The sequence below is a fragment of the Siphateles boraxobius genome, unplaced genomic scaffold, assembly GCF_051911475.1.
Source record: "Siphateles boraxobius isolate OS27281-9 unplaced genomic scaffold, OSU_SipBor_1 19, whole genome shotgun sequence".
Taxonomy (NCBI): domain Eukaryota; kingdom Metazoa; phylum Chordata; class Actinopteri; order Cypriniformes; family Leuciscidae; genus Siphateles; species Siphateles boraxobius.
In genome coordinates, this window is record NW_027508799.1 from 24,873,717 (window position 1) to 24,897,214 (window position 23,498).

General features: G+C 38.2%; 4 protein-coding genes across 6 annotated transcripts; 2 read left to right on the forward strand and 2 right to left on the reverse strand.

Annotated features, from left to right (window-relative positions):
* Nucleotides 1-19: 19 nt before the first annotated feature.
* On the reverse strand, nt 20-6,217 carry psmc2 (proteasome 26S subunit, ATPase 2). The gene is made up of 12 exons (XM_077234476.1): nt 5,218-6,217; nt 4,821-4,858; nt 4,663-4,744; nt 4,467-4,566; nt 3,874-4,005; nt 3,717-3,789; nt 3,538-3,633; nt 3,256-3,420; nt 3,057-3,144; nt 648-850; nt 445-541; nt 20-301 (listed from the first exon to the last, which is right to left on the reverse strand). Exons 1-12 carry the CDS (start codon nt 5,285-5,287, stop codon nt 144-146), a joined length of 1,302 nt encoding a protein of 433 aa, XP_077090591.1. The 5' UTR covers nt 5,288-6,217; the 3' UTR covers nt 20-143.
* prdm4 (PR domain containing 4) lies at nt 5,371-11,648 on the forward strand. Of its 2 annotated transcripts, none has more exons than XM_077234472.1 (12): nt 5,371-5,674; nt 6,010-6,060; nt 6,208-6,320; nt 6,430-6,618; nt 7,393-8,148; nt 8,222-8,371; nt 8,763-8,881; nt 9,305-9,390; nt 9,511-9,638; nt 9,734-10,153; nt 10,416-10,584; nt 10,939-11,648. In XM_077234472.1, the coding sequence occupies exons 3-12, from the start codon at nt 6,209-6,211 to the stop codon at nt 11,273-11,275; spliced, it is 2,466 nt and encodes an 821-aa protein (XP_077090587.1). In that variant the 5' UTR covers nt 5,371-5,674; nt 6,010-6,060; nt 6,208; the 3' UTR covers nt 11,276-11,648. The 2 variants fall into 2 exon arrangements, with proteins under 2 accessions (XP_077090587.1, XP_077090588.1); XM_077234473.1 differs by lacking the exon at nt 5,371-5,674 and adding an exon at nt 5,812-5,850.
* Nucleotides 11,649-11,786: 138 nt separating this feature from the next.
* akr1b1.2 (aldo-keto reductase family 1, member B1 (aldose reductase), tandem duplicate 2) lies at nt 11,787-19,489 on the forward strand. Its single transcript, XM_077234477.1, has 10 exons — nt 11,787-11,997; nt 16,495-16,662; nt 16,776-16,892; nt 17,054-17,131; nt 17,331-17,453; nt 17,936-18,042; nt 18,171-18,252; nt 18,332-18,415; nt 18,494-18,576; nt 18,894-19,489. Exons 1-10 carry the CDS (start codon nt 11,932-11,934, stop codon nt 18,934-18,936), a joined length of 951 nt encoding a protein of 316 aa, XP_077090592.1. The 5' UTR covers nt 11,787-11,931; the 3' UTR covers nt 18,937-19,489.
* Nucleotides 19,274-22,974, reverse strand: akr1b1.1 (aldo-keto reductase family 1, member B1 (aldose reductase), tandem duplicate 1). 2 transcript variants are annotated; one of them, XM_077234479.1, is made up of 11 exons: nt 22,886-22,974; nt 22,433-22,514; nt 22,011-22,178; nt 21,565-21,681; nt 21,406-21,483; nt 21,163-21,285; nt 20,951-21,057; nt 20,375-20,456; nt 20,104-20,187; nt 19,875-19,957; nt 19,274-19,781 (listed from the first exon to the last, which is right to left on the reverse strand). In XM_077234479.1, exons 2-11 carry the CDS (start codon nt 22,493-22,495, stop codon nt 19,739-19,741), a joined length of 948 nt encoding a protein of 315 aa, XP_077090594.1. In that variant the 5' UTR covers nt 22,496-22,514; nt 22,886-22,974; the 3' UTR covers nt 19,274-19,738. The 2 variants fall into 2 exon arrangements, with proteins under 2 accessions (XP_077090594.1, XP_077090593.1); XM_077234478.1 differs by lacking the exon at nt 22,886-22,974 and having other exon boundaries at nt 22,433-22,626.
* Nucleotides 22,975-23,498: the final 524 nt, after the last annotated feature.

The window sequence follows — 23,498 nt, forward strand, 5'->3', positions numbered from 1 at the left end:
AACATATATAGACAAATAGTATGGATAATGTTTTTATTTTTTTTAGTGATAATCACAGAAAAATGCCAAAACACATGAGAATCCTTGAATTATCAGGCAGAAAACATTTAAGTGGGGATAAAGCACATAAGAAGAAAACTCTTTTAGTTATAAGTCATGTAGCGAGGGGTGGCGCTGAACTTGGCGTAGGATTTGATGACCTTGTTCACAGCCTCCAGAAAGTCTTTCTCCGTGGCGATTTTTCTACGAGCTCTGATGGCGAACATCCCTGCCTCTGTACACACACTGCGAATCTCAGCACCTGAGAAAAGAATGTCCTATGTTAACTATATCTTGCAGCAACAACATTGTTGAAAACCTTCACATATGTGTCAGTTTAAGCCTATGCAAATATAGTCTATTTAAATTGTGCGCTATTTGCAATGTTTGTCAGTGAGAACTCACCTGTGCTGTTAGGACAGAGACGTGCGAGAAGCTCGAAGCGGATATCTCTTTCCACACTCATAGAACGGGCATGAATCTTAAAGATGTGAGTACGTCCCTAGAAACAGAGCATTACATACATTTTCATATCTATCAGTTCAGAATGATGTTATATGTTACCTGTCTATTTTTAGTAAATTGTCGCTATTGTAGCGAACACTCACTTCCAAGTCAGGCAGGCTGAACTCAATCTTTCTGTCCAGACGGCCGGGTCTCATCAGAGCAGGATCCAGGGTGTCTGGTCGGTTGGTGGCCATCAGGACTTTAATGTTTCCTCTGGGATCGAATCCGTCTAGCTGGTTAATCAGCTCCAGCATAGTTCTCTGGACTTCATTATCTCCTCCGGCTCCATCATCAAAACGGGCACCTATAAGAGGGCAGCGTAAGCATGGTAAGTGAGACTTCACTGAGATTAGGGCTGGACGATATGGCCAAATTTTATATCACGATATATTTCTTAATTTCGGTCGATACGATATAATTCCGATATCGATATGAACAATATAAAAGCCTCAGAAAAACTGCCAAGAACGCCCATAACAGATGTCTGTTCCTACAATCTTCTGAAAAATGAATTTGCCAAGTCTATGAAATCTGCTGGAGTCTTTCGCTACTGCACCATAACAAACTACATGAAGCAATGAAATAACCCATCATAACAATAATATTCTCTTCTCAATACCTGCTACAAGACTATGAAAGCATATGGGTAGCAATATTCAGTTGGAAATGTAATGCAAAATGACAATGTAATATGTAAAATGGCAATGCATTTCTGTTTTTAAATTTACATTTGCCATAACATTTGTGCAACATTTGGTACACAAAATGGGGGAATTTTTTTCCGATTTAAATCCAATTTCCTGCATTTAAATAAATTTAGGGACTATGGTGTTACAAAATCCGGGAAATAATTAAGTTGATTATAATGATAAATTCTGCAAAAAATAAAAGTAGGCTACTAAACTATGTATAGTAAAAATATGTCTTACTTTTTTCAAGACTTGAGATAATCATTTTATAAAGTCAAAAATGTTCACCATTAATGTTTTGTGTGTAAATAAAACTGAAATATACAGAAATTGAATAAGGTTATCAAATAGTCTGAACTGCATTAATTATAAATTAAATATAGATTAATCCTTATTAAAGCTACACACGTTCTTTAGACAAGATCAGTGAGTAATTTGCTCTGTTCCCCTTTGTTCTTTGGTTAACTTAACTGACAGACAGAATTGGCTGCTGTCCCTTTAAGATCTGTCGCTGATGAGAGGATCTTACGCATTTAATTTTCTCATTTGGCTACTCTTAACTTTCATTTAAGATTTTATTTAACTCATTTAGACGGTTCTTGTGAGGATACAATTGACAAAACGGACATTTTGGCATAAATGTGTGTGTTATTATTCAAGCGCTAAAAGAAAGAGAACTGGATTCTGCGCGTGTGTGTGTGCGCGTCAGGACATTCACAGGGAGTGATACCTGCTCATTAGAACTTTCGGTGAGCTATTTTTAGAGTGTGGACGTGACGTTCCTGGCCGCGGACGCGCGCATCGGCACAGTCTATCTCCTGATCCTCGTTTGATGTGTTGCCGCTGCTAGTCGGACTCGGCAGTCACACTCCGGCACATTTTGCAGCACGCTGAAACACCGAAACACCACTGAATTTATACCACTGAATTAGTCTTTCCTCTCTTATCAACTATTTTGTACGCTTTCTGCTCACTTGTGGAAGCTCGTTCAATCACATTTGCATTGCGGTCAGGGGCGCTCATTCTGTGGTTGAAACTTGCCGCGTTGGAGATCCGCTGCTCTGAGCAGTGGCTGCGTGTCTGTGGTGTACGTCATCAGGAAAGTAGCCAATTGTGTTCTGCTCTTTCTGACGGCTGCGCGCCTAACGTCAGTCAGTGACAAATGCTGCTATGTATATTGAAATATCGAAAATGTGTTTAAAAATCATATCACCGTTATCGGGAAAAAAATATCGCGATATATATTGATATTGAATTATTGTCCAGCCCTAACTGAGATCATACAAAAGCTGTTGTGACTGAGATGTTAAATGGATAGTCCACCCAAAAATGAAGATTCTGTCATTTATGCACCCTCATGTTGTTCCAAACCCGTACGCATTTCTTTCTGCTGAACGCAAAATAAGATATTTTGTAGAAAGTTTGTAACCAAAGAGTTTTTCCTTTGACTTCCATTGTATTGACAAAAAGACAATGGAAGTCAATAGGAACAAAAGCTGTTTGGCTAGTAACATTCTTCAAAATATCCTCTTGTATGATTTTATTCTGTGAAACGTAAAGAAGATATTTTGAAGATTGTTGGTAGCCAGACAATTTTGATTCCCATTGACATTCATTGTATGAACAAAAAAATATATAACAGAAGTCAATGGGAACTGAAATTGTTTGATGATAGAATTTAAGTTTTTTGGGTGGACTACCTTTTAAATATAATAAAACTTCTAATATTATAGTCGGGTCTGGATTATAGACCCCCAAAGGAAGCTGAAATTATCCGATCCTGACTGTAGTATCAGATTATTGCAAATAGGAAATTTTTACCTCCAATGGCGTCAATTTCATCAAAGAAGATCAGACAGGCTTTCTTCGTCCTTGCCATCTCAAACAGTTCACGAACCATCCTGGCACCCTGGGTTAGACACAAAAGCATGGCATTATATAGATCTTACTAGCACCTAATTACAAAAAAATATATATTTTTTTAATTCACAGCTTTCTTCTGAATAGAAAAAGCACTTACCTCTCCAACATACTTCTGCACAAGCTCGGATCCGATGACTCTTATGAAGCAGGCATCAGTGCGGTTAGCCACAGCTCGGGCACACAGGGTTTTCCCCGTACCGGGGGGCCCAAACAGCAACACACCCTTTGGAGGCTCAATACCCAGGTTCACAAAGCGCTCAGGCTGGAATTAAGTAGATGGAGGTTGATTAAAGAAACTATGTAGTATCTTAAACATCTACAGACATATAATACCTTTGTTTATTTTTAACAGGTACATTTGGATGCACTTATGACTCACATGGAGAAGAGGGGTCTCAACCACTTCTCTGAGCTTCTCGATCTGCTCTTTGCAGCCCCCAACATCACTGTAGGTCACATCAGGCTTCTCCTCCACCTGTTTATGTACAGTACATCATTGTTCCTACAGTATTGCCTTGATGATGTACATGATACTAAGCAACCTGAGCTGTTTCGTACCTGCATCATTGTGACAGTAGGATCGATTTTTGGTGGCAGTGGAATATGGATCTGATACTTGTTCCTGTCAACACTGTTAATAGATACACAATACTCCTTTAGATCAGATGCTACTCTGTAACATACAGAAATGAATGATCCATCATTTCCTGCTTACCCAACCCTCATGCCTTCTTCAATGTCAGTTGGAGCGACCTGATCGCTCAGGTCCACCACAAACTTGGCAAACTGTTTCACATTAATGATATACTTTGGATCCTCCGAGTCAGCATTGATTATCTTTGTGCATCTATGAACAAATAAAAAATATGCAGATTAATATCATACCATTTATTACGTAAACTCCCATTCTAATTTTCAGCATCATTACTCCAGTCTTCATTGTCACACGATCCTTCAAGAAATTATTAATATGCTGATTTGCTGCTCAAGAAACATTTCTTATTATTAATATTGAAAACAGGTGTGCTCCTTAACATTTTTGTAGAAATGTAATACTTTTGTTTCAGGATTATCTGACAAATAGAAAGTTCAGAAGAACAGCATTTATTTGAAATGGAAATCTTTTGTAACATTGCATGTGTCTTTACTGTCACTCATGAACAATTTAATGCATCTTTGCAGAATAAAAATATTTATCAAAAAAAGAAAAAAAGTATGGTAGTGTATTCCAAGCACATAATCTATAATTTTTCCAATAAATCTGAGGTTAACCCTTAATAACCCTACATGTTTTTGTCCTCCTCATACCTGGCCACTTGCAGAGGCTGTTCACTCTGTAGAGTCTGTTTGTCTGCAGCCAGATCCCATAGTGCTGGAGGAGCCAGACCTGTATCAGACTCTTTTATACCTGTTAAGACACACATAACACAGCATCAATTAATTTGTTTTACTACGTAGTGATTCACAAAACTAGTTCCCCACAGCACAATGACAGTGCACTTACCAGTGAGCTCATTTATTTTCTTCAGAAGCTGTTGAATATCATCTTCTACTTGTTTAATCTGTCTGGAATACGTGCTTTGGCCCTATTCACAAAAATAAATTATATTAAATGAAGTCTGAATGCCAAATCAGGCATTATTCCGTAGTAGGAATACTTACATAGGTTTTCAGGAGTGCAATATCTCCTTCATCCAAAGCTGAGAAATAAAATAGATCAAGATCAATAAATGAGATATGCATATGCCACATGATGTCATTACTAAAATACCCATATCAGTCAAGGTAGTCAATTAACGTGTTTATTATTCAGTAAAAAATATGTTCAAGGCAACACAGACTGATTTAACTAGTACTGAGACATTTGACAACTCATATCATGAACGTGCCAACAAATAAGTGGAATAATAACAATGGCATAACATTAAAATAGATTTGGGTTAGATGATTCGGCTTTTGTTGACAACTTGTAAATGTTGTGCGGCTAGTCAACAAATGCTAACTTGTCTGCTAATTCGTTTTAATTTAAATTCCAACCGAAAGTCATCGCAAATAATACCTCGAATTGGTTTGTCCTCTTTTTCCTCTTCTTTAACTTTGCGTTGCTCGGTTCCTAAATAATCAGGCATGACTGCTTTCTTTCTTCGAAATAAACTCGGTTAGTGACTGTAGAGACGAGATTACACAGCAGGTTTTCAGACGAACAGTCACAGCACTTTTCTGTTCCGGTGCATAAGGGAACAGGAAACTGAGTTTACATTTCAATATAGAAGTCAGACCCCCACCCCCTATATTCTTTATATTTAACCAAAACGTTATGGTCATACAAACAATAAGAGAGCTTTTAATTACTTATGTACTTCATTTTGTATTTGGCTTCTTTGACTTGACTTAACTGTCAGGACACATTGCAGGACTCTTATTTTAAATCATAAACCCGCCTTGTTTGCCTTTAGCTATGTTATTGTTTTTATACCACAAATCTTCCACGGAGGGATTAATATTTGGTCTTTATGGTAAGTCAATTATTTGGTTGTCTTTTAAATTATACATATCTTTCAGTGAACACATTGCCTTATGTTATTGCATTTCTCTAGGCTAGTTAACTGGCTAACTTAGCCTCAAACACTGGCTGCATTTTTGGCTCTTCCTTGTCGATGTCGGATAAAATGCATAGTTCTTGAAATATTATATAGGTCTTTGTATTTATTAGAGTATTGAGTAAATGTATAGCCAGAAAGACTATGAAATTTGTCTTAAAAACTTCAATGAGGCTTATGATAAAAGTGTTGTGATCCACAACTAACTAGATGTTTTAATTACTAATAGGACAAATCTTTCCCTTTTCCAGATCCAAGAATGCATCCATCACAGCAATGCCTTAAGTGATCTGTGCTGTCAGGTAAACAAACATTTCTGTTTCTGCTCAAACACTATGGTATTTATATTGTATTTCAAATGCAATAAAACATGTTCTGTTCAGCATATGTGACATAAACCTATGGTATAGTCATTGTATTTGATATGCAATAAAATTTCTTCTGTTCAGCATGAACGACATGAACCTCAGCCCAGTGGGCATGGACCAGCTCAGTGTGCCCGTGAGTGCAAGTCACCTCGGCCTCCCCACATCCCCAAACCACAATCCCATCAGCGCTCAAGGTCAGAACTCAAATGCCTCTTAGATGTCTATACATTGGAATGACATTTGTTTGGTACGCTGTGGGAAGTCGGGTGTATGGAGAGGTAACACTATCCGGTTTTATTTCAGGCATGCCAGTCGCAATACCCAGCTTGGGTCCATCACTTGGGCCTCTTCCTTCTGCACTGTCCCTGATGTTACCCATGGGTCATTTAGGGGACAGAGGTGTTATGTGTGGCCTTCCAGAGAGAAATTATACATTACCACCTCCTCCATACCCGCACCTGGAGAGCAGCTACTTCAGACATATCCTTCCAGGTAATGTTACCGAAAACCTGTTAAGATGCACTTTAAACCAAGGGCTGACAATCTTTACAGACCTAGGGATCCCTCAATGGACAAAAAAACTAAAACAAAAAAAACAATATGACCTATTTTTTTTTTATGAACCAACATGTCTTTACAAACTTTGCAATGATTCTGGATTCATTGTGCCACTTTATTGTCAAACAGAGAGAGAGAGAGATTTATGTTTGTTGAATCACTCAAAGAGGAAAAAAACAGTAGTAGACAATACATTTTAAAATGTGCTTAATTTACTCTATAGCTTTATTTGAAATGTATGTGTTTGTCATATAACATATATTACTTCGGCCAAATTACATTTTGAAATAAGGTTTAGAGTAAATTTATTTTTATCATTTATGTTGGCAGAAATACATTTTTATTGGATATAATATGTCTGCCAACAATACATTTTGCATAAAGCTATAGATCAAATGAATCATATTTAAAATAAAATTTAAAATCTCGAATATATCTAAAATGCATTTTATATATGCTTCATTTGCTCTAAAGTTGTATTTAAAATGTAATGTTGGCAGAGATATATCCTATTTTATTTTTGGCAAAAATACATATAAAAAAGCAAATCAAGCACATTTCAAATTCATTTTGAATTTTTGTTTATCATATCACTGTCCCTGTGCAGTACCTTAATGGAACCCCAGGGGGCGTTAAAACCATTTAATATCTGTGTTAGTACACAAATGAATCAAATGAATCAAATGTGGCCTTTTCTTCTCTCTTTAGGTATTCTGTCATATTTGGCAGATCGTCCCCCTCCCCAATACATTCATCCCAGCAGCCTTAACATGGATGGGACTCTTTCCATATCCAACAACAACCCGTCTGGCTTAGACCCGTACAACGGCCCTGGTGGCCCTCTAGAACAAGGCCTGGTGACCTTAGACATACGGCAGGTGGGAGGCCAGGCTGATCTCCATCAGGGAGGCTCTCACGAAGTGCAGCTGGATGCCACTGGACTAACCATGGAGTCACGTGTCAGTAGTCCGATGTCTCCTGATGGAATGGAAGAGGACTTGGCCACCATGGAAGGTGTTGTGGTGGCAGAGACCCAGCAGCAGCTGGGATCCAGACCTCAGCGTCATGAGGGTTTGACGGGTGTGGATTCTTCGGGAGGTGTTATGCCCCTGCATGGAGCAGGGCTGGAGCTGATGGAACAGGAGCACATGGGTGGCCGAGTAGGAACCAGAACTGCAGGAGCAGGAGGTCCTGGGACGCTGGGTGAAGCCTTGCACTCCACTGGTGAACTGAACTCTGGGGTGGTTAGTGTGGTGCTCACGGGGGCCATGGCGCCACAGACTCAACTAGAAACGGTATCTCTTCACGGACCTTCAGGTATGGGACTCGAGCCTGTCAACGTGTCACCCATCACTGCAGAAGTGTCTCTTGGGCCGGACAACAGCCTGGTGCTGGTGAACTCTAACTTACAACTAGAAGACTCAACGTCTAATAAGGAAAACATGGCCACTGCATTCAATATATGTAAGTTTTACTTGGTGATTTTAAATTATGCAATGTGTTTCGTACTAGTTTCATGCGTTTTATTTTAATTTAGGGTGCACTTTATGTGAGCAGTCATATCCGTCGGACTGCCCTGAGCACGGACCAGTCACATTCATCCCAGACACACCCATTCAGAGCAGAGCCCGCCTCTCTCTGCCCCGCCCCCTGTGCCTCCGCATTTCTGTTGCTGATGAGCCTATTGGTAAGTGAAGTTTTGCTTTTTTTAAAGTTCAGTCCTTAAACACTGAAACTATCAATCTGTCTGAGTCTGCATATGTTAAGACTTCTGACATATCCGACAGAAACTGATGCTTTGTGTACAATTATCAAAATATAATTATTAAATAAATAATCACTAATATCAGCCAATAATCTACATTGTACCAATAAATTATGCCCCTAGTTGTATAGCATTTTATTGCTGGTAAAACTTAGTCAAAAACAGTTTACTACTTTCCATTTTTTTAAGATGTTTGGGTGAGCGACATTATCAGTTAGCTTTTTAAATGTAGTTTATGGGAAGTGAAGTCCATTTGCTTTTTAAGACTGAAGATTTTGTTTGACCTGCTAAAAGCATTTTTTGTTTTCTGCAGGGGTGTTTTCTAGAGAGACCATATCCTCCAGGACCTGCTTTGGGCCGATAGTTGGGCAGCACTGTAGCAGTGTAGAACTTACAGACTGGTCTGACAAGGACACCCCTCAAATATGGAAGGTCCTTTCCACATTTCTAAATATATGTGAATTAAATTGGCTAAACATTTTTACTTCTTTAATCTTTACTTATACAAATGTATAAAACGAAAGAATTATATTTCAAAACATTATTCAACAAAGATTCCTTAATGTTCCACAAAAATACTAAGCAACACAACTGTTTTCAACATTGATAATAGTATAGAAATGTTTCTTGAACACCAAATCAGCATATTAGGATGATTAATGGAAATGAGAAAATATTTCACAATATTACTCTTTTTACTGTATTTTGGTTTTAAAAAAATGCAGCCTTGGTGAGCATAAGAGACTTTTACATGGTAGTTAAATGGCCTCATCTACATATTTTATTCACTATTACACTGACATATCATGTTGTAATCCCAAGAATGGCTTTAACAGTGTCTTTAATCTAATGTAGATGTTCCATAACGATATCCAAGAGTTCTGTATTGTGACGACAGATGAGCATGAATGCAACTGGATGATGTTTGTACGGAAAGCAAGGTAATCACCTCACTTTATCCTTTTCCCCATATCACTTAAATCAGGAAGCTCTATATTGAAAATCATGCATGCTATGAAAACATTCAGGTAGTTGCAAACTAAAATCAACTCTATTTGCAGGACCACAGAGGAACAGAATCTCGTGGCATATATTGACAACGGGAAGCTTTATTTCTGCACATCCAGAGAGATTCTGCCAGATCAGGAGCTGCTGTTTTATTTTAGCAGGGACTATAGCCGACAACTAGGTGGGACTTCCTCCAGCGTGTCCTAACCAGGAAGATAACCGTATTGTATATCCGTATATGATCTTTTCAATGCTGCTATGTCTGTATCTTTTCAGGTGTACCCAGAGTGCCAGAGGGCCAGATATGTCATTGTGGAAAAGAGTGTGGCTCTTTCTCAGAGTTTAAATCTCACATCAGCAGCCATGCCCAGAGCCATAGCCCCACCCAGGACCTTTCTGCTCACACTACACACAGCCGATCCCAGTCGCAGGAGAAGGTGATCAATGAGCCATCTCGGTCCGCTTCCTCCCCACAATGGCAGTGCCACTCAGACGTGAATGAACATTCCAGCAGCAACGGGCACGGTCGCGAGAGGAAGTTTAAATGTAGCATGTGCACACGAGCGTTCACTACGTCCACTAAGCTAAACGTGCATTTCATGGGCCACATGGGCATGAGACCACACAAGTGCAGCTACTGCAGCAAAGCCTTCAGTGATCCCAGCAATCTCAGAAAACACCTGAGAATCCACACAGGTACATGTGCATGTCTAGATTTTTACATATAAAAAATTGCCTTTGAAATGGTTATAATCCGTTTTTGAGTCAATATGAAATAAAAATGGATCTTACCTTTTTAAGTTCCTTTTTTTATTCAATCCAAAGGGGGAAAAAGGTCTTCATCAAACTGTAATAACAAGCTATATCAATATAATAACTGGGGTAATAATAATTTTTGAATGCCAGTTCATGATGTTTTTAAATATATATATATATTTTTTTTGTTTTGTTGCTGCAGGTCAGAAGAACTTCAGGTGTACAGTATGTGGGAAGTCTTTTACTCAGAAAGCGCATGTGGAATCTCATATGGTTATACACACTGGTGCCAAGAACATTAAATGTGACCATTGTGACAAGATGTTTGTGCGGAAACAAGATCTCAAACAGCACATGTATTCACATTCATTGTAAGGCTGTATTTCATATTTTATTTAAAATATATATTATAAATAGAATTCTAAATTATTATTCTATTCTGTTATGTGAATAACATAAAATATAATAATAGAAAATATGATTAATATAAATATTACGGTAACTATTAGTACATTTCATGATCTAATCAAATTCTGATGAATAAACTGCCTGCCCTACATTATTTTTCTTGTTGAATAATGTTTTATTCTGAACTTTCATATGTGACAGTACAGATATGAAATAGGTTGAGAATGCTGTTTCATGTTGACTTTAATAATTACCATTATTCTAATATTCTAATAGCAACCTTGCTTTTTTCTTTGCCTATCTTTTCTCCATTTCAGAGTTCGCCAGATAACCTGTCCAAAGTGTGACAAACAGTTCCTAAAGACCGACCATCTCAAAAAACACTTAAACTCTCACGACGGGAAACGGGACTTCATCTGTGAAAAGTGCAACAAGGGCTTTCTCACTAAATACCACCTCACACGCCACCTCAAAATCTGCAAGGGTCCTAAGATCGGTCGAGGTGCAGCGCAGGGTGAGGATGGGGAGGAGGAGGAAGATGATGAGGAAGATGATGAGGAGGAAGAGAGGGAAGTTGAAGGACAGATCAATCCGGCCAATGAGGTCGAGTGTGGAATAGGCATGGGAGGATATACTTCTGAAAAAACAATGTAACTTTACTCTTAACAAACCAAGCCTTGTCTAGCCTGTTTGTCCTTTTTCATGTATTCTTGTTCTGCCCAGCAGCCTTTTATTCCTGTTGCCAAAATGTATCCATATGTCACCGGGCCAATAGAAATGCAATTAGATTTAAATGTGAAAAATTATGCGTTTCTTGTTTTCAAGTCAACTGTCACAGTTAAATTAATAAATCACTTGTCTAAAAATGAACAAAAGACATTGCCTTTTTGTAATAAATGTTTTTTTGCATAAAATATTTGTTTACAGTGCACATTTGTTTTTTTTGTTCAACGTGTTTGTTCAGAGCTAACTTTTTCTATATTCTGTATTTATATTGTAAATAAACGAATTAGATTTTACATGCAAACATTGTCATTCATAATGAGAATAATATGCATTATAAATGATGGTTTCTAAATCAATAATTATTATATACTAGTCTATAATGAAAAGCAGATTTTTCTCACAACAGGGTTTTGGTAAATGTTCAGTGACGTAGCCCTACGACACTCCCTCGACACAATTTCACGTCAAGACCGGGGCAATCGATCCAGAGCTGCACTGCACTCGTGTGAACCCCTTCACTCCGTTTTCTGCACAGGCTTGGAATTGTTCTGTTGAAACCGCTCGTGGTTAATCTATATTTCACCATGGCAACGTCTGTGAAGCTAAATACCGGGGCAGATATGCCCATCGTCGGGCTCGGCACGTGGAAGGTGCGTACGGTGTGGTTCATTTTTTGAACGATCGTGTTGCAACTTGCATTACATAAGTGCTAAAGTACATTTAGCTGGCACGTTGCTCGTGGAGGCTGCAAAAGTCAGAAATGAATCGTCGTTAATGTTGCGTAATTCAGAGGAAAGAAGTTGCCTCGGCGGTTATGAAAAGTTTAGTAGTTTTACGATTTGAAATGATGGCCAATAATTCAGCAAGTTCGCAATATCTAGAGAAAGTAGTTTGATCATAGTGACTAAGCAATTTCACCGATATCAGTCCTTATGTGCTTATCTTTTAACTAATAACATTCAGTAAGGCCGTGTGTCCACCAAAGCGTTTTTTCACGCAGCTGGCGTAAAATTCCAACTGTTTCCAATGCGAGCGCCGCGTTTTTTAAACGCCATGAGCGTAGGCCGTGTGTCCACCAACGCGTTTTTAGCCGGCTGAAAACGCTGGACGCTCTGCTGAAAACGCCTACCTGTGGGCGCTTGAGAGCGTTTTGGCAGCGCTGCGTTTTTCAGTTGAGACGATTCGTTGCTATGATACAGATATCCGCAGCACAGTTTACTTGTAACTGATTTCGCAGATAATTTAGTTTCATACTAAAAAAAAATTTTCATCCATTTTGTTCGGTTAGCTCTGCTGGTTGACGTCGTTGTACAGAAAGGATGTTGTGACAGTTGGTCGTGTGGTATTTGTCCCGCCCCTCCTCCACTGTGATTGGACGGCTGTGTAAAAAGTGACAGTGATGAGCGCAGCGTTTTACCGAGAAGGGTATTCCTGCACAACCGGAGGCTGCAGTTTCAGGACCCCAGTTTTAGGACCGCAGTTTCAGGACCCTAGTTTTGTGTTACAGTGCCACCTACCGAACTGGATCACCGAAAACACTCATCATTTAACCCCTTTCGTGGCAAAGACCACTGACGGCCGGCCCCAGATTATTGTTCAACATTCATTATTCGTTAAAACATCACACTCTTACTTATTTGATCTGGACAAACTGTGCATCATTAGAAATATTTAAAACTCCAGCTTCGATAGTTGACCACTGTTTATGATAAAACTGGTTTGCAGTGACATTAATTTGTGAATTTCTTAATTCATGACAGGAGTGCAAAATTATTAATCCGTAACGTTCGTTATTTTGAATAGAAATCATCACTCATAAAGCAGTCATTCACGTCTTCTCCGGTTTATTTGTGTTCACATACATACAGCATCCGCCAGGGCTCTTAGTCCAATGGTGCACATATTTGGAGAAATAATGATTTTCATGTTCCACTAAATTATGCGATCTGAAGCTCAAACAGCGCACACAGTGAGATATGCCTATGGATCTATCTCTCCTCTTCCTGATTTGAGTCTCTCTTATTCGTTATAGAGCTGTCAATCATCTCACGTGGCTGAACGTGACAATAATCCTGCCCTTCTGCATGACGCGCTGCTGTGTACACTTCCTCAATACACAAGTTTACGCGGCAAATCGTGGGCGGCGCCATAACTCTACACATATGCACTTCATTTCCGCCGGAAGTGGTTTGCACAGCGTCTGCCGGTGTAAACACAGCTATTAAGATGCTAGCTTGGGAACACGGTTCCACTACTTTAACTGGAGATGGCGTTACTATCCCCCACCCGAATTCAGTACAGAACTGGGAGGATAACATGATGACGTGGCCCAGGATAACGTACAGTAATATTTGCTCCTACTTTATACAATCCATGACAATAGACGAAAAAGCAATGGACAATCTGAAAGCCTCCGAGGCGTACCGAGGCGATTGTATCCCAACCACAACTCTGGGAAAGGATTATCCTTGGTTGGTTTTTGGTCAACAAAGTGATAGGAACAAACAAAAACGGTGCGGGGTGGTTTCTTTAGATTCAATGCCTTCAGCCTTCAGCCAGGTCCTTGATTCCGAGTCGGTATCAGGCTTGCGAAAAAATGTAAACAATGGAGCGCATGGACATTGCCTCTTCATAGCTGGTTTGTGGTCGTAACACTCTCTATCTAACCACTCGTTCAGGTGCTTTCGCGAGTTTTTGCACCCAACTACCGCACACGTCGTTCCCGAACCACTTTTATTCATGTTGTAAGTTAATTGTTATCCTCTTTGTCACTGCGATATCAGTGCTTTGTCGGCACAACGGAGCTAGGTAGCATTACCAGCCCGCCAGAACGGAAGTGGATTGCATAAACGGGAGGAGTTTAGGATGTAGAGCGGAAACGGCTCAAAAACTTGTGTATTCTGACCTTCGTGATAACAAAGCTAAGACACATCTCTTCACCTGAAACAAGAAGCTAATAAATGCACGATTTCGAGTATATGTGGTTTGTGTGTGATTTTCGATATTTACATATCATAGTATTGCTAAGCAAGGTATAGCCATTAGCTGAATATAAAATGCTATATAACATATTTCAACATCTTTTTTTTAAAACTTAAAACCATTTTAAACCGCGACCGGAATATGATACAAATACTCGATGGTGGTTTAAAATGAGCTTTAAGTAAAAGTGTAATATTAATATTTTAAATTGTGTCATGTAGCTTGATGCTACTTGCTCTAATCCACCTGCCGTAGGAGCTTTTCTATTCCATAATCTTCTTTGTTTATATATATATATATATATATTTTTTTTTTTTTTTCTTTTTTTTTCTAACAAGACTTAAGATAATAGGTGGATCTTGATACTATGTACAAACTAAACAACCTGGATCCTAGAACTGCGGTCCTGAAACCGCTGCCGCCGCTACATCATCCAGTTCGGTAGGTGGCGCTGTCACAAAAAACTAGGGTCCTGAAACTGCGGTCCTAAAACTGGGGTCCGGAAACTGCAGCCTCCGGTTGTGCAGCATCCAGTTCGGTAGGTGGCGCTGTCACAAAAAACTAGGGTCCTGAAACTGCGGTCCTAAAACTGGGGTCCTGAAACTGCAGCCTCCGGTTGGCGATATTTTTTTCCACAGGATGGTAGGGGAAGACTCATGAATATTCATTAGGGAACTCATGCCTGATTGGTCTGATGACCTACCCCCTAACCCCGCCCCTAAACCTACCCGTCACTGGGGGTCTGATGACCTACCCCATAACCCCGCCCCTAAGGCCGTGTGTCCACCAAAGCGTTTTTTCACGCAGCTGGCGTAAAATTCCAATTGTTTTCAATGGGAGCGCCGCGTTTTTTAAACGCCATGAGCGTAACGAGGCGCTGAGCGTGTATTTAACGCTCAAGTGCTGAGCGCCCGGCGTTTTTACTGGTCACCGAGAGTTGAAAAATGTTCAACTTTGGGTAAAACGCTGCGCTCATCACTGTCACTTTTTACCCAGACGTCCAATCACAGTGGAGGAGGGGCGGGACAAATACCACACGACCAACTGTCACAACATCCTTTCTGTACAACGACGTCAACCAGCAGAGCTAACCGAACAAAATGGATGAAAAATACATTTTTAGTATGAAACAAAATTATCTGCGAAATCAGTTACAAGTAAACTGTGCTGCTGATATTCTGTATCATAGCAACGAATCGTCTCAACTGAAAAAACGCAGCGCTGCCAAAACGCTCTCAAGCGCCCACAGCTAGGCGTTTTTAGCCGGCTGAAAACGCTGGACGCTCTGCTGAAAACGCCTAGCTGTGGGCGCTTGAGAGCGTTTTGGCAGCGCTTCGTTTTTTCAGTTGAGACGATTCGTTGCTATGATACAGAATATCCGCAGCACAGTTTACTTGTAACTGATTTCGCAGATAATTTTGTTTCATACTAAAAATGTATTTTTCATCCATTTTGTTCGGTTAGCTCTGCTGGTTGACTTCGTTGTACAGAAAGAATGTTGTGACAGTTGGTCGGTGTGGTATTAGCCCCGCCCCTCCTCCACTGTGATTGGACGGTTTGGTAAAAAGTGACAGTGATGAGCGCAGCGTTTTACCCAAAGTTGAACATTTTTCAACTCTCGGCGACCAGTAAAAAACGCCGGGCGCTCAGCGCTTGAGCGTTAAATACACGCTCAGCGCCTCGTGGCGTTTAAAAAACGCGGCGCTCCCATTGAAAACAATTGGAATTTTACGCCAGCTGCGTGAAAAAACGCTTTGGTGGACACACGGCCTAAGTCTTTTGTTTGGTAACGTTAGATCGATGAGATTTTATGAGGAAAATTTATATTAAAGTGACTAAAGAACAAATAACTTTGTTCTTCATATGTAGAATAATCTTGGAAAATACTATAATACACAATCAGCAGTTTTAGTGCACTGCTTTTTCTTTTGTTTTTAATTTTCTTCGTCTTTCTTGTAATTTCCTTTTCTATTCTCTACCTATGATTTTTCTGTACTTTTTTCTGCCCTTACTTTCCCATATGTTCCATCAATTTTCTTTACCATTTCCCTATTATTCCCATTTTTCCTTTCCTTTCTCACATCCATTCATTTTTTTTTCGTTCCTTTTTCTTTCCATACCTTTCCTTTCTTTTGTGGTGTCTAAATTCTGTTGTATTCCTCCAGTCTCCTCCAGGTAAAGTTGCAGAGGCTGTTAAGGCAGCCATCGGTGCGGGTTACAGACACATTGATGGAGCAGCAGTGTACAATAATGAAACGGAGGTCGGAGAGGGAATTCAGGCCATGATAAAAGATGGTGTGGTAAAAAGAGAAGAACTGTTTGTGGTCAGCAAGGTATGTCAAGCTGCAGCATTTACTTCAAGAATTTTATTCACAAATGGAAGGTTACTGCTGATTTAGTAGCTTTATGATGAAGTGAATACACTGCATGTAATTTTGATTCACAGCTTTGGTGCACCTTTCACGAGAAGGCCTTAGTAAAGGGAGCTTGTCAGAAGACTTTAAGTGACCTAAAACTGGACTACCTGGATCTTTACCTGGTTCACTGGCCAATGGGCTTTAAGGTGATTTATTAGAATTTTTTGAGAAAGCCAGAATGAAACTCCTTCTCTAAAGCCCTGTCTGTCACTCTTTCATGTCTAGCATTCAGTGTTGATCTCCATAATGAAAGCTAAGTTCTCACCGTAACACCATTCAGAAATGCATTGTCATCATTGCTTTTCAGTCTGGGTCAGATCAGTTTCCTTTGGACAGTGAAGGGTTAGCCATCGGCGATGACACCAATTTCTTGGACACTTGGGAGGTAAGAAGACTTTTTTTAGATCTTAAATCTTTAAAAAGATTTTAAAGTTACCTTTCACATTTATTTGTACGATTGAATCTGTTTTACATTTACTGCATCATTATAAGAACTGCTTTACATTGTAATGCCAGTCTATATTGGCTAATCTTTTTAGCTCTATTTAATTAATCATAGTTATGGCATAATATTTGTGCTGTAGGCCATGGAGGAGTTAGTGGATGCTGGGTTGGTCAAGGCCATTGGCATCTCCAACTTTAATCGAGAACAGATCGAAGCCATCCTGAATAAACCAGGACTCAAGCACAAGCCTGCCAACAATCAGGTTGGTACCGGTACCCTTTAAAGGGTGTCAGTGTGGTTTAACTCGACAATTACAGATGGACCAAGAAAGGTCAACATTTATCCAGAGATAAGCATTTCGCCTCCAGCAGCTTTGAAATGCAATTACTCCTTTAATATCCTGCTACTTGTCCAGAACAGGCGCAGTTATTTGTCTGGATATAGTCTTAAAATATCATTAGGACACTGCTTGCTTTGTGGTTGGCAGGGATAATGATTATTTTGAGGCAGGCTTTTATTACAGGGAAGACAAGAATAACTTTTTGTATCAATAATATGATATTGAACTTTTAATATGTATTTTACTAATTTAAATGTTAGCACATAGTTAAAGACATCTAATCTAGTGGGACCAAAAATCATACTGATCCCAAAGTTGTGTGTGTGTGTTTATTTAAACGAGCTACAATTTTATAAACTTTTTTTATTCTTTATAGAATTTGATGTATATTTTTCCCTCTTTAGGTTGAGTGCCATCCATATCTGATTCAGGAGAAGCTGATTACCTTCTGTCAGTCCAAAGGCATTACAGTCACTGCTTACAGTCCTCTAGGATCTCCAGACAGACCTTGGTAGGTAGGCGTTCCCACATGTTGATGCTTTGTTGCAAGTGACATTTATTTGCTGCGAAGGTTTAAGTTGCAGTTAGTAAATTTATATTTTGTTTAATGAATAACACTTTACTTTGTCTCAAAATAAGGGCAAAACCTGAAGATCCCTCACTGCTTGATGACCCGAACATTAAGGCCATTGCAGAGAAGCACAAAAAGACAACCGCCCAGGTAAGGAGACTGTCATCTTAGTTATGTCATAACTTGTTATTGTTTCATATAATAAGGTCAATTTGACATCAATGTACAGGTCCTCATCCGCTTCCAGATTCAGAGGAATGTCATCGTCATCCCCAAGTCTATCACACCTCAGCGTATTCAAGAGAACTTTCAAGTAAGTTCAAATTCAGGTCATTAAGGTCATGGAATCACAGTGCTCCTTGTATTTTAATATTTTTGTCTATATTCACAGGTTTTTGATTTTGAACTGAGTGAGGATGATATGAAGACCATTATGGGCTTCAACAAGAACTTCAGGGCTTGTCCAATGCATTGGTGAGTATGTTTCACAGGGTTCCCAAGGTAATGGTCAGTTCTGAAATGTGTAATAAAATAGAAATTGCTGTTAGGGAGTTCAATCTCTGTTAAATTATTTTAAAAATCAGTATCCAGTAGAAGGGATGGGAACCCTGGTTTTACTCTATATTAAAAAAAAAAAACAAAAAAAACTTTTTTTACATAATTTATATATATATATATATTTATATAATTTATAAAAAATTATATAATATAATACTATTTTATTATAATCAATAATGATAATTTATTTATCATTAAACTTAATGTGATTCTCTCTACATCTGTCAACGCAGGGGTGTGAAGCACAAATACTACCCGTTTACCGCTGAGTATTAAAAGAAGACAACTCAAAACGTGCTGTTTGATGAAAATAAGTTCCTCTGTTCCAGAGAATGCTGTTTTGTCATTGATCAGTGTGAAAATGCTCTTCATTTTGCATTACGAAAATTGTTACTGAGATATTTCCTTACAGTTCATCCTTGGTGTGTAATTTACTGGTTTGATTCTAATTAGTTTTTTTTTTTTTTTTTTTTTTTAACCATAGACATAGAGGTTAAATTTGTTAATGCATCGACAATTTTAAACTGTTACTACTTCAGTGTACACATGGAAATGTAAAAAGGCTCATGACAAAACAACCCAATTAATCATAATTAAATATTTGATAAACATATGCACTAGTAACTTATTTTATTTGAACAATGTCACACATTTTGCACAATTGGGCAGATAACAAGAGAAAGTATTGGTTCTCCTGAGAATATTATTTTTATACACACTCCTTGTTTTCAAAATGACAACAAAGCACTCCCAGTTTGTAAGAGCAGCTTTGTTTACAATATATTGATGTATGCTTTGAAAGCCAAAATAAAGCTCTGCGTCAAACAGCTCTCTGGCTTATGTTTTTAAATGTGAAGAAAATCTTTCTCATGTCTTTAACAACTCGCTTGACCTTTACATTTAACCACATTTAGTCCCTTAAATGGCTGTATTACACTTGAATAAATGTTGATAATGTGGGTTTGTACATAACATACTTCATTCACAAACTTCATTTATCAGTGTTACTAGTCACAAATTCAGGAGTCATATTTAAAATCAGTTAATATGCAGACAGCGAACAGCATTTACCAAAGCTTTAGAATTCTGCATTCAGTGGATAATCCTTATGCTTGGAAGCCCTGCAAAAAAAATGGTAAAGGAAGATTTTAGTTAACTTAATACTACACAAACGGATACAAAGTCCACTGCAAATGTTCATAATGATGACTCACCATTCCAGCATAAAAGCCCTCCAGTTTCTGTTAAAACTCAGTATAGTGTTCATCTCCTCTTTACTCAGCTCAAAATCAAAGACCTGCAGGAATAAAATAAATAAAGCTTGATTATACTTAGTGTATTCTAACCATCATACACTTCAACCATCATAACTGATCAGGTTATTCTTGTATATCAGCACTGGAGCAACATGTATGACACATGGTTTAATTAAAATGAGAGTACCTTGAAATTCTCTTTGATTCTGTGGGGGTTTACAGATTTGGGAATGACCACAACATTCCTCTGCATGTGGAACCGGATTAGGACCTTGCAAAATAGGTCCCTGTTTAGTTTTATGATGGAGGAATACATTTGTAATAGTATGTAATGCAAATGTTTTAAGGGACGTCTTACATTCAGCTGACAAGTTGTACTTGAACATGTACTTCTCCTAGGTTGATATATACATAACATGAACTAACGTGAATAATAAAACGTGCAAGTTTACACCTACCTGTGCTGTGGTTTTACCATGCTTATCTGCAATGGCCTTGATCTTTGGGTCCTCCAGCAGTGACGGTTCATCTGCCTTTGCCCTAAAGAAAGTCAAATCTGTTGTAATGTAGGCCATACAACACCATATTTGTACCATATTTTATATAGATATATAAATATATAGTGTTAGTAAAAGTTACTTTTAAAAATAATGCATTATAATATTACATTACTCATACAAAACATCTCTTAACATTAAGGGTTATGTTACCTACTGTACAACTCTTTGATTTGAATGTTGAAAGTAATGTTTTTTGTTACTTTTTGTGCTTTTTGTCTGTATCTGTGCACGCATGTCTAAGTGACTATGTTATGGAGAAGAGAGAATTTTAATTCAGTAGTTTAAAAAATGTTTGAGCACATTATTTAAATTGAAAAGTAATGCATTACTAGTAACTCAAATATTAATGTGTAATGTTTATAAAGTAATGCATCACTTGTCATATCGAAAAGTAATTTGATTCTCTCTCTCTCTCTCTCTCTCTCTCTCTATATATATATATATATATATATATTAGTTAAAGAAAGTGCTTACCATGGTCTGGTTGGAGAACCTAGAGGACTGTAAGCAGTGACTGTGATTCCTTTGGACTGACAGTAGTTAATCAGCTTCTCCTGAGTCAGATATGGATGGCACTCGATCTGGAGGTGAAAAGCTATTTTTGAAAAGATTTTGGCACTTGTTTGGCAACAACAAAGTCTTGATCTCTTTTAAATTCATCAGATGTATTGCAACCAACACAATACCTGGTTGTTGGCAGGTTTGTACTTGAGCCCTGGTTTATTCAGGATTTTTTCAATCTGATCCCGGTTGAAGTTGGAGACACCGATGGCCTTGACCAACCCAGCATCCACTAACTCCTCCATTGCCTTTGTGAGAACAATTTAACACTCAAGTAACCAGAAACTTTTCTTTGATCAACTATCAAATGTGAGCCTGAGTTACAGGAATCTCTCATTAATTTAGAAATTTTGTAATTTCCTTATTACCTCCCATGTTTCCAGAAAGTTGCTGTTGTCTGGAATTACATGACCATCCTTATCGCATGGGAAAAGCTCCTTTCCAGGCTGCCAATTTGAATACACAGATCAGCATGATTAAAAATAAATGTTGCATAATATAAACAAAAAGTTCTTGTTTAGTTCTACCTTCGTGCCCATGGGAAAGTGCATTAAGTAGAGATCAACGTAGTCCAGTTTGAGGTCACTTAGGGTCTTTTCACAGGCTCCTCTTACCAAGTGTTTCTCATGATAAGTGCACCACAGCTTCAAAAGATACAGGATTTAGTTTTGCCATTGTTTATGTCCAAAGTCCCTTTCACATGATGTATTTGTTAAGCTTTTTTCTAGAAGATTTATTGTTCAATCATGTTCTTACCATGACTTGCATTTCAGTAATTAATAATTAGGGCATGACGTAACAGTGGTTTATAACACATGGAACACAACACAATGTTATATAAATGCATAACTGTGTATGATCTTTGACATGATTCATGCTGTGTGAAATTATAAGGCACATGACTCGCCTTATGAGACCATGTTTCCTGTCATGTGCCTCTGAGACAAATCTTTACATTAAAATGTGTTACTACCTTGCTAACAATGAAAAGGTCCTCTCTCTTTACCACTCCTTGGTTAATCATGGCATGTACACCGTCTCCAACTTCATTTTCATTTTCATAGACAAGGGCCCCATCAATGTGATGGTAGCCGGCCAGAATGGCTGCCTTCACAGCCTCTGTTACCTCACCTGGAGCAGACTGGAACAAGTTTCAGAATTTTAATATTAAATCTTATATTAGTAGACTTTGCAATTATTATCAAATCTCTAAAATTGGAAGAAAAAAAAGATCAAGTGAAAAGAAAAGCATTATTCTTCATAAAAGAATGGTTTAAAATAAAATAATAAATCTCTAGTGTTATAATGTTGCAGAAAAAACAAATATTTACCATAATTAATATCATACAGAATCAAATTGTACTGTACAAAAAAAGAAAAAACGTAAATACTCACCCTCCATGTACCCAGTCCAACAATGGGCATTTTAGCTCCATTATTGAGAGTTACAAATGTCATGGTGCCTTTCACTAGAGCACTTATCAGATATAAAATAAAGCACTTGTTAGTCTGCACACAGCTTTCTTACTCTGCAGCAGCCTGTTCCTTTGAAGCTTGCTTATTACATAGGCTTGTATGTGAATTTGATTGTTCAGGTCTGGAAACGCCCCTTTTAGAGGCTGGTGCAGTTCCTGAATCCTACCATAATTCCAGACGCCCTATTGACAGCTACTGCCTGTTGGCCAGCGCATTTAATTAATCATATCTCACTGAATACCGAACTGATTTTCACGCGGGTTTTTTTTTTTGCTGCAAAGGTCATACACGTAGCTACGATACAGGACACATTGAATATTTTGTTCACAAAATACAACCAATAGTACGGTAATGTTAAATGTTAAATCTTACTTTTGTAAAGTAATCCCCGAGTGATGGTCCGCCGATTTGAGCAGGAATATGCCTCACAGTGCTCTGGCATCTACTGCAGCTGCTGCTATGCAACTCAAATAGGAGTATGACCGGTTTAAGATGGCGGCCGCATTTCTTGCGCCACAGCGGCCAATAGGGCATCTAGTCTATGATTCCAACATAAAACAGACTTGCTTGTAGTTCAGAGAGATTTATAGTGTAAAATATAATAAATAAAATTAAATAAAAAAATTAAAATAGTTTTGAGATTGACTTTTAAAACACGTGAATGGCATGACATACCATAAAATAATTATTGTAACAATTACATCTGTGATTGTTATTTTGTACAGTATAACACATTTTGTATTTATTTATTTAGACAGTTTTTAAATTGTTTATGATTTTCAAAACATGAATGACATGATATATAACTGTGATTATTTTGTATAGTATAGTATACACTTTATTTATTTATTTTCTATTTCATTTTATTTATTTAGACCGTTTTGAGACTGTAATTTTGTACAATCTTATTTTATTTTTAAGCTTTAATTTTGAAACTGTATTTTCGGTTGTTACCAGAACTGTTTTTCACATAACTGTCAACCCT

Bases quoted from the DNA above. Each gene is read 5' to 3' on its own strand.
- psmc2 (XM_077234476.1), bottom strand. From the start codon at position 5,287: ATGCCTGATTATTTAGGAACCGAGCAACGCAAAGTTAAAGAAGAGGAA. The intron at 4,006-4,466 runs GTATGAGGAGGA...ATTTGTTCATAG, and splicing joins CAGCCTCTGCAAGTGGCCAG to ATGCACAAAGATAATCAATG. The intron at 3,145-3,255 runs GTAAGTGCTTTT...TGTCTAACCCAG, and splicing joins TGCAGAAGTATGTTGGAGAG to GGTGCCAGGATGGTTCGTGA.
- akr1b1.2 (XM_077234477.1), top strand. From the start codon at position 11,932: ATGGCAACGTCTGTGAAGCTAAATACCGGGGCAGATATGCCCATCGTC. The intron at 16,893-17,053 runs GTGATTTATTAG...ATTGCTTTTCAG, and splicing joins ACTGGCCAATGGGCTTTAAG to TCTGGGTCAGATCAGTTTCC. The intron at 18,416-18,493 runs GTAAGTTCAAAT...CTATATTCACAG, and splicing joins GTATTCAAGAGAACTTTCAA to GTTTTTGATTTTGAACTGAG.
- akr1b1.1 (XM_077234479.1), bottom strand. From the start codon at position 22,495: ATGACATTTGTAACTCTCAATAATGGAGCTAAAATGCCCATTGTTGGA. The intron at 21,286-21,405 runs GTAATAAGGAAA...GTTCTCACAAAG, and splicing joins ACTTTCTGGAAACATGGGAG to GCAATGGAGGAGTTAGTGGA. The intron at 20,188-20,374 runs GTAGGTGTAAAC...CTATTTTGCAAG, and splicing joins ATGGTAAAACCACAGCACAG to GTCCTAATCCGGTTCCACAT.
- prdm4 (XM_077234472.1), top strand. From the start codon at position 6,209: ATGAACGACATGAACCTCAGCCCAGTGGGCATGGACCAGCTCAGTGTG. The intron at 6,619-7,392 runs GTAATGTTACCG...TTCTCTCTTTAG, and splicing joins CTTCAGACATATCCTTCCAG to GTATTCTGTCATATTTGGCA. The intron at 10,154-10,415 runs GTACATGTGCAT...TTGTTGCTGCAG, and splicing joins ACACCTGAGAATCCACACAG to GTCAGAAGAACTTCAGGTGT.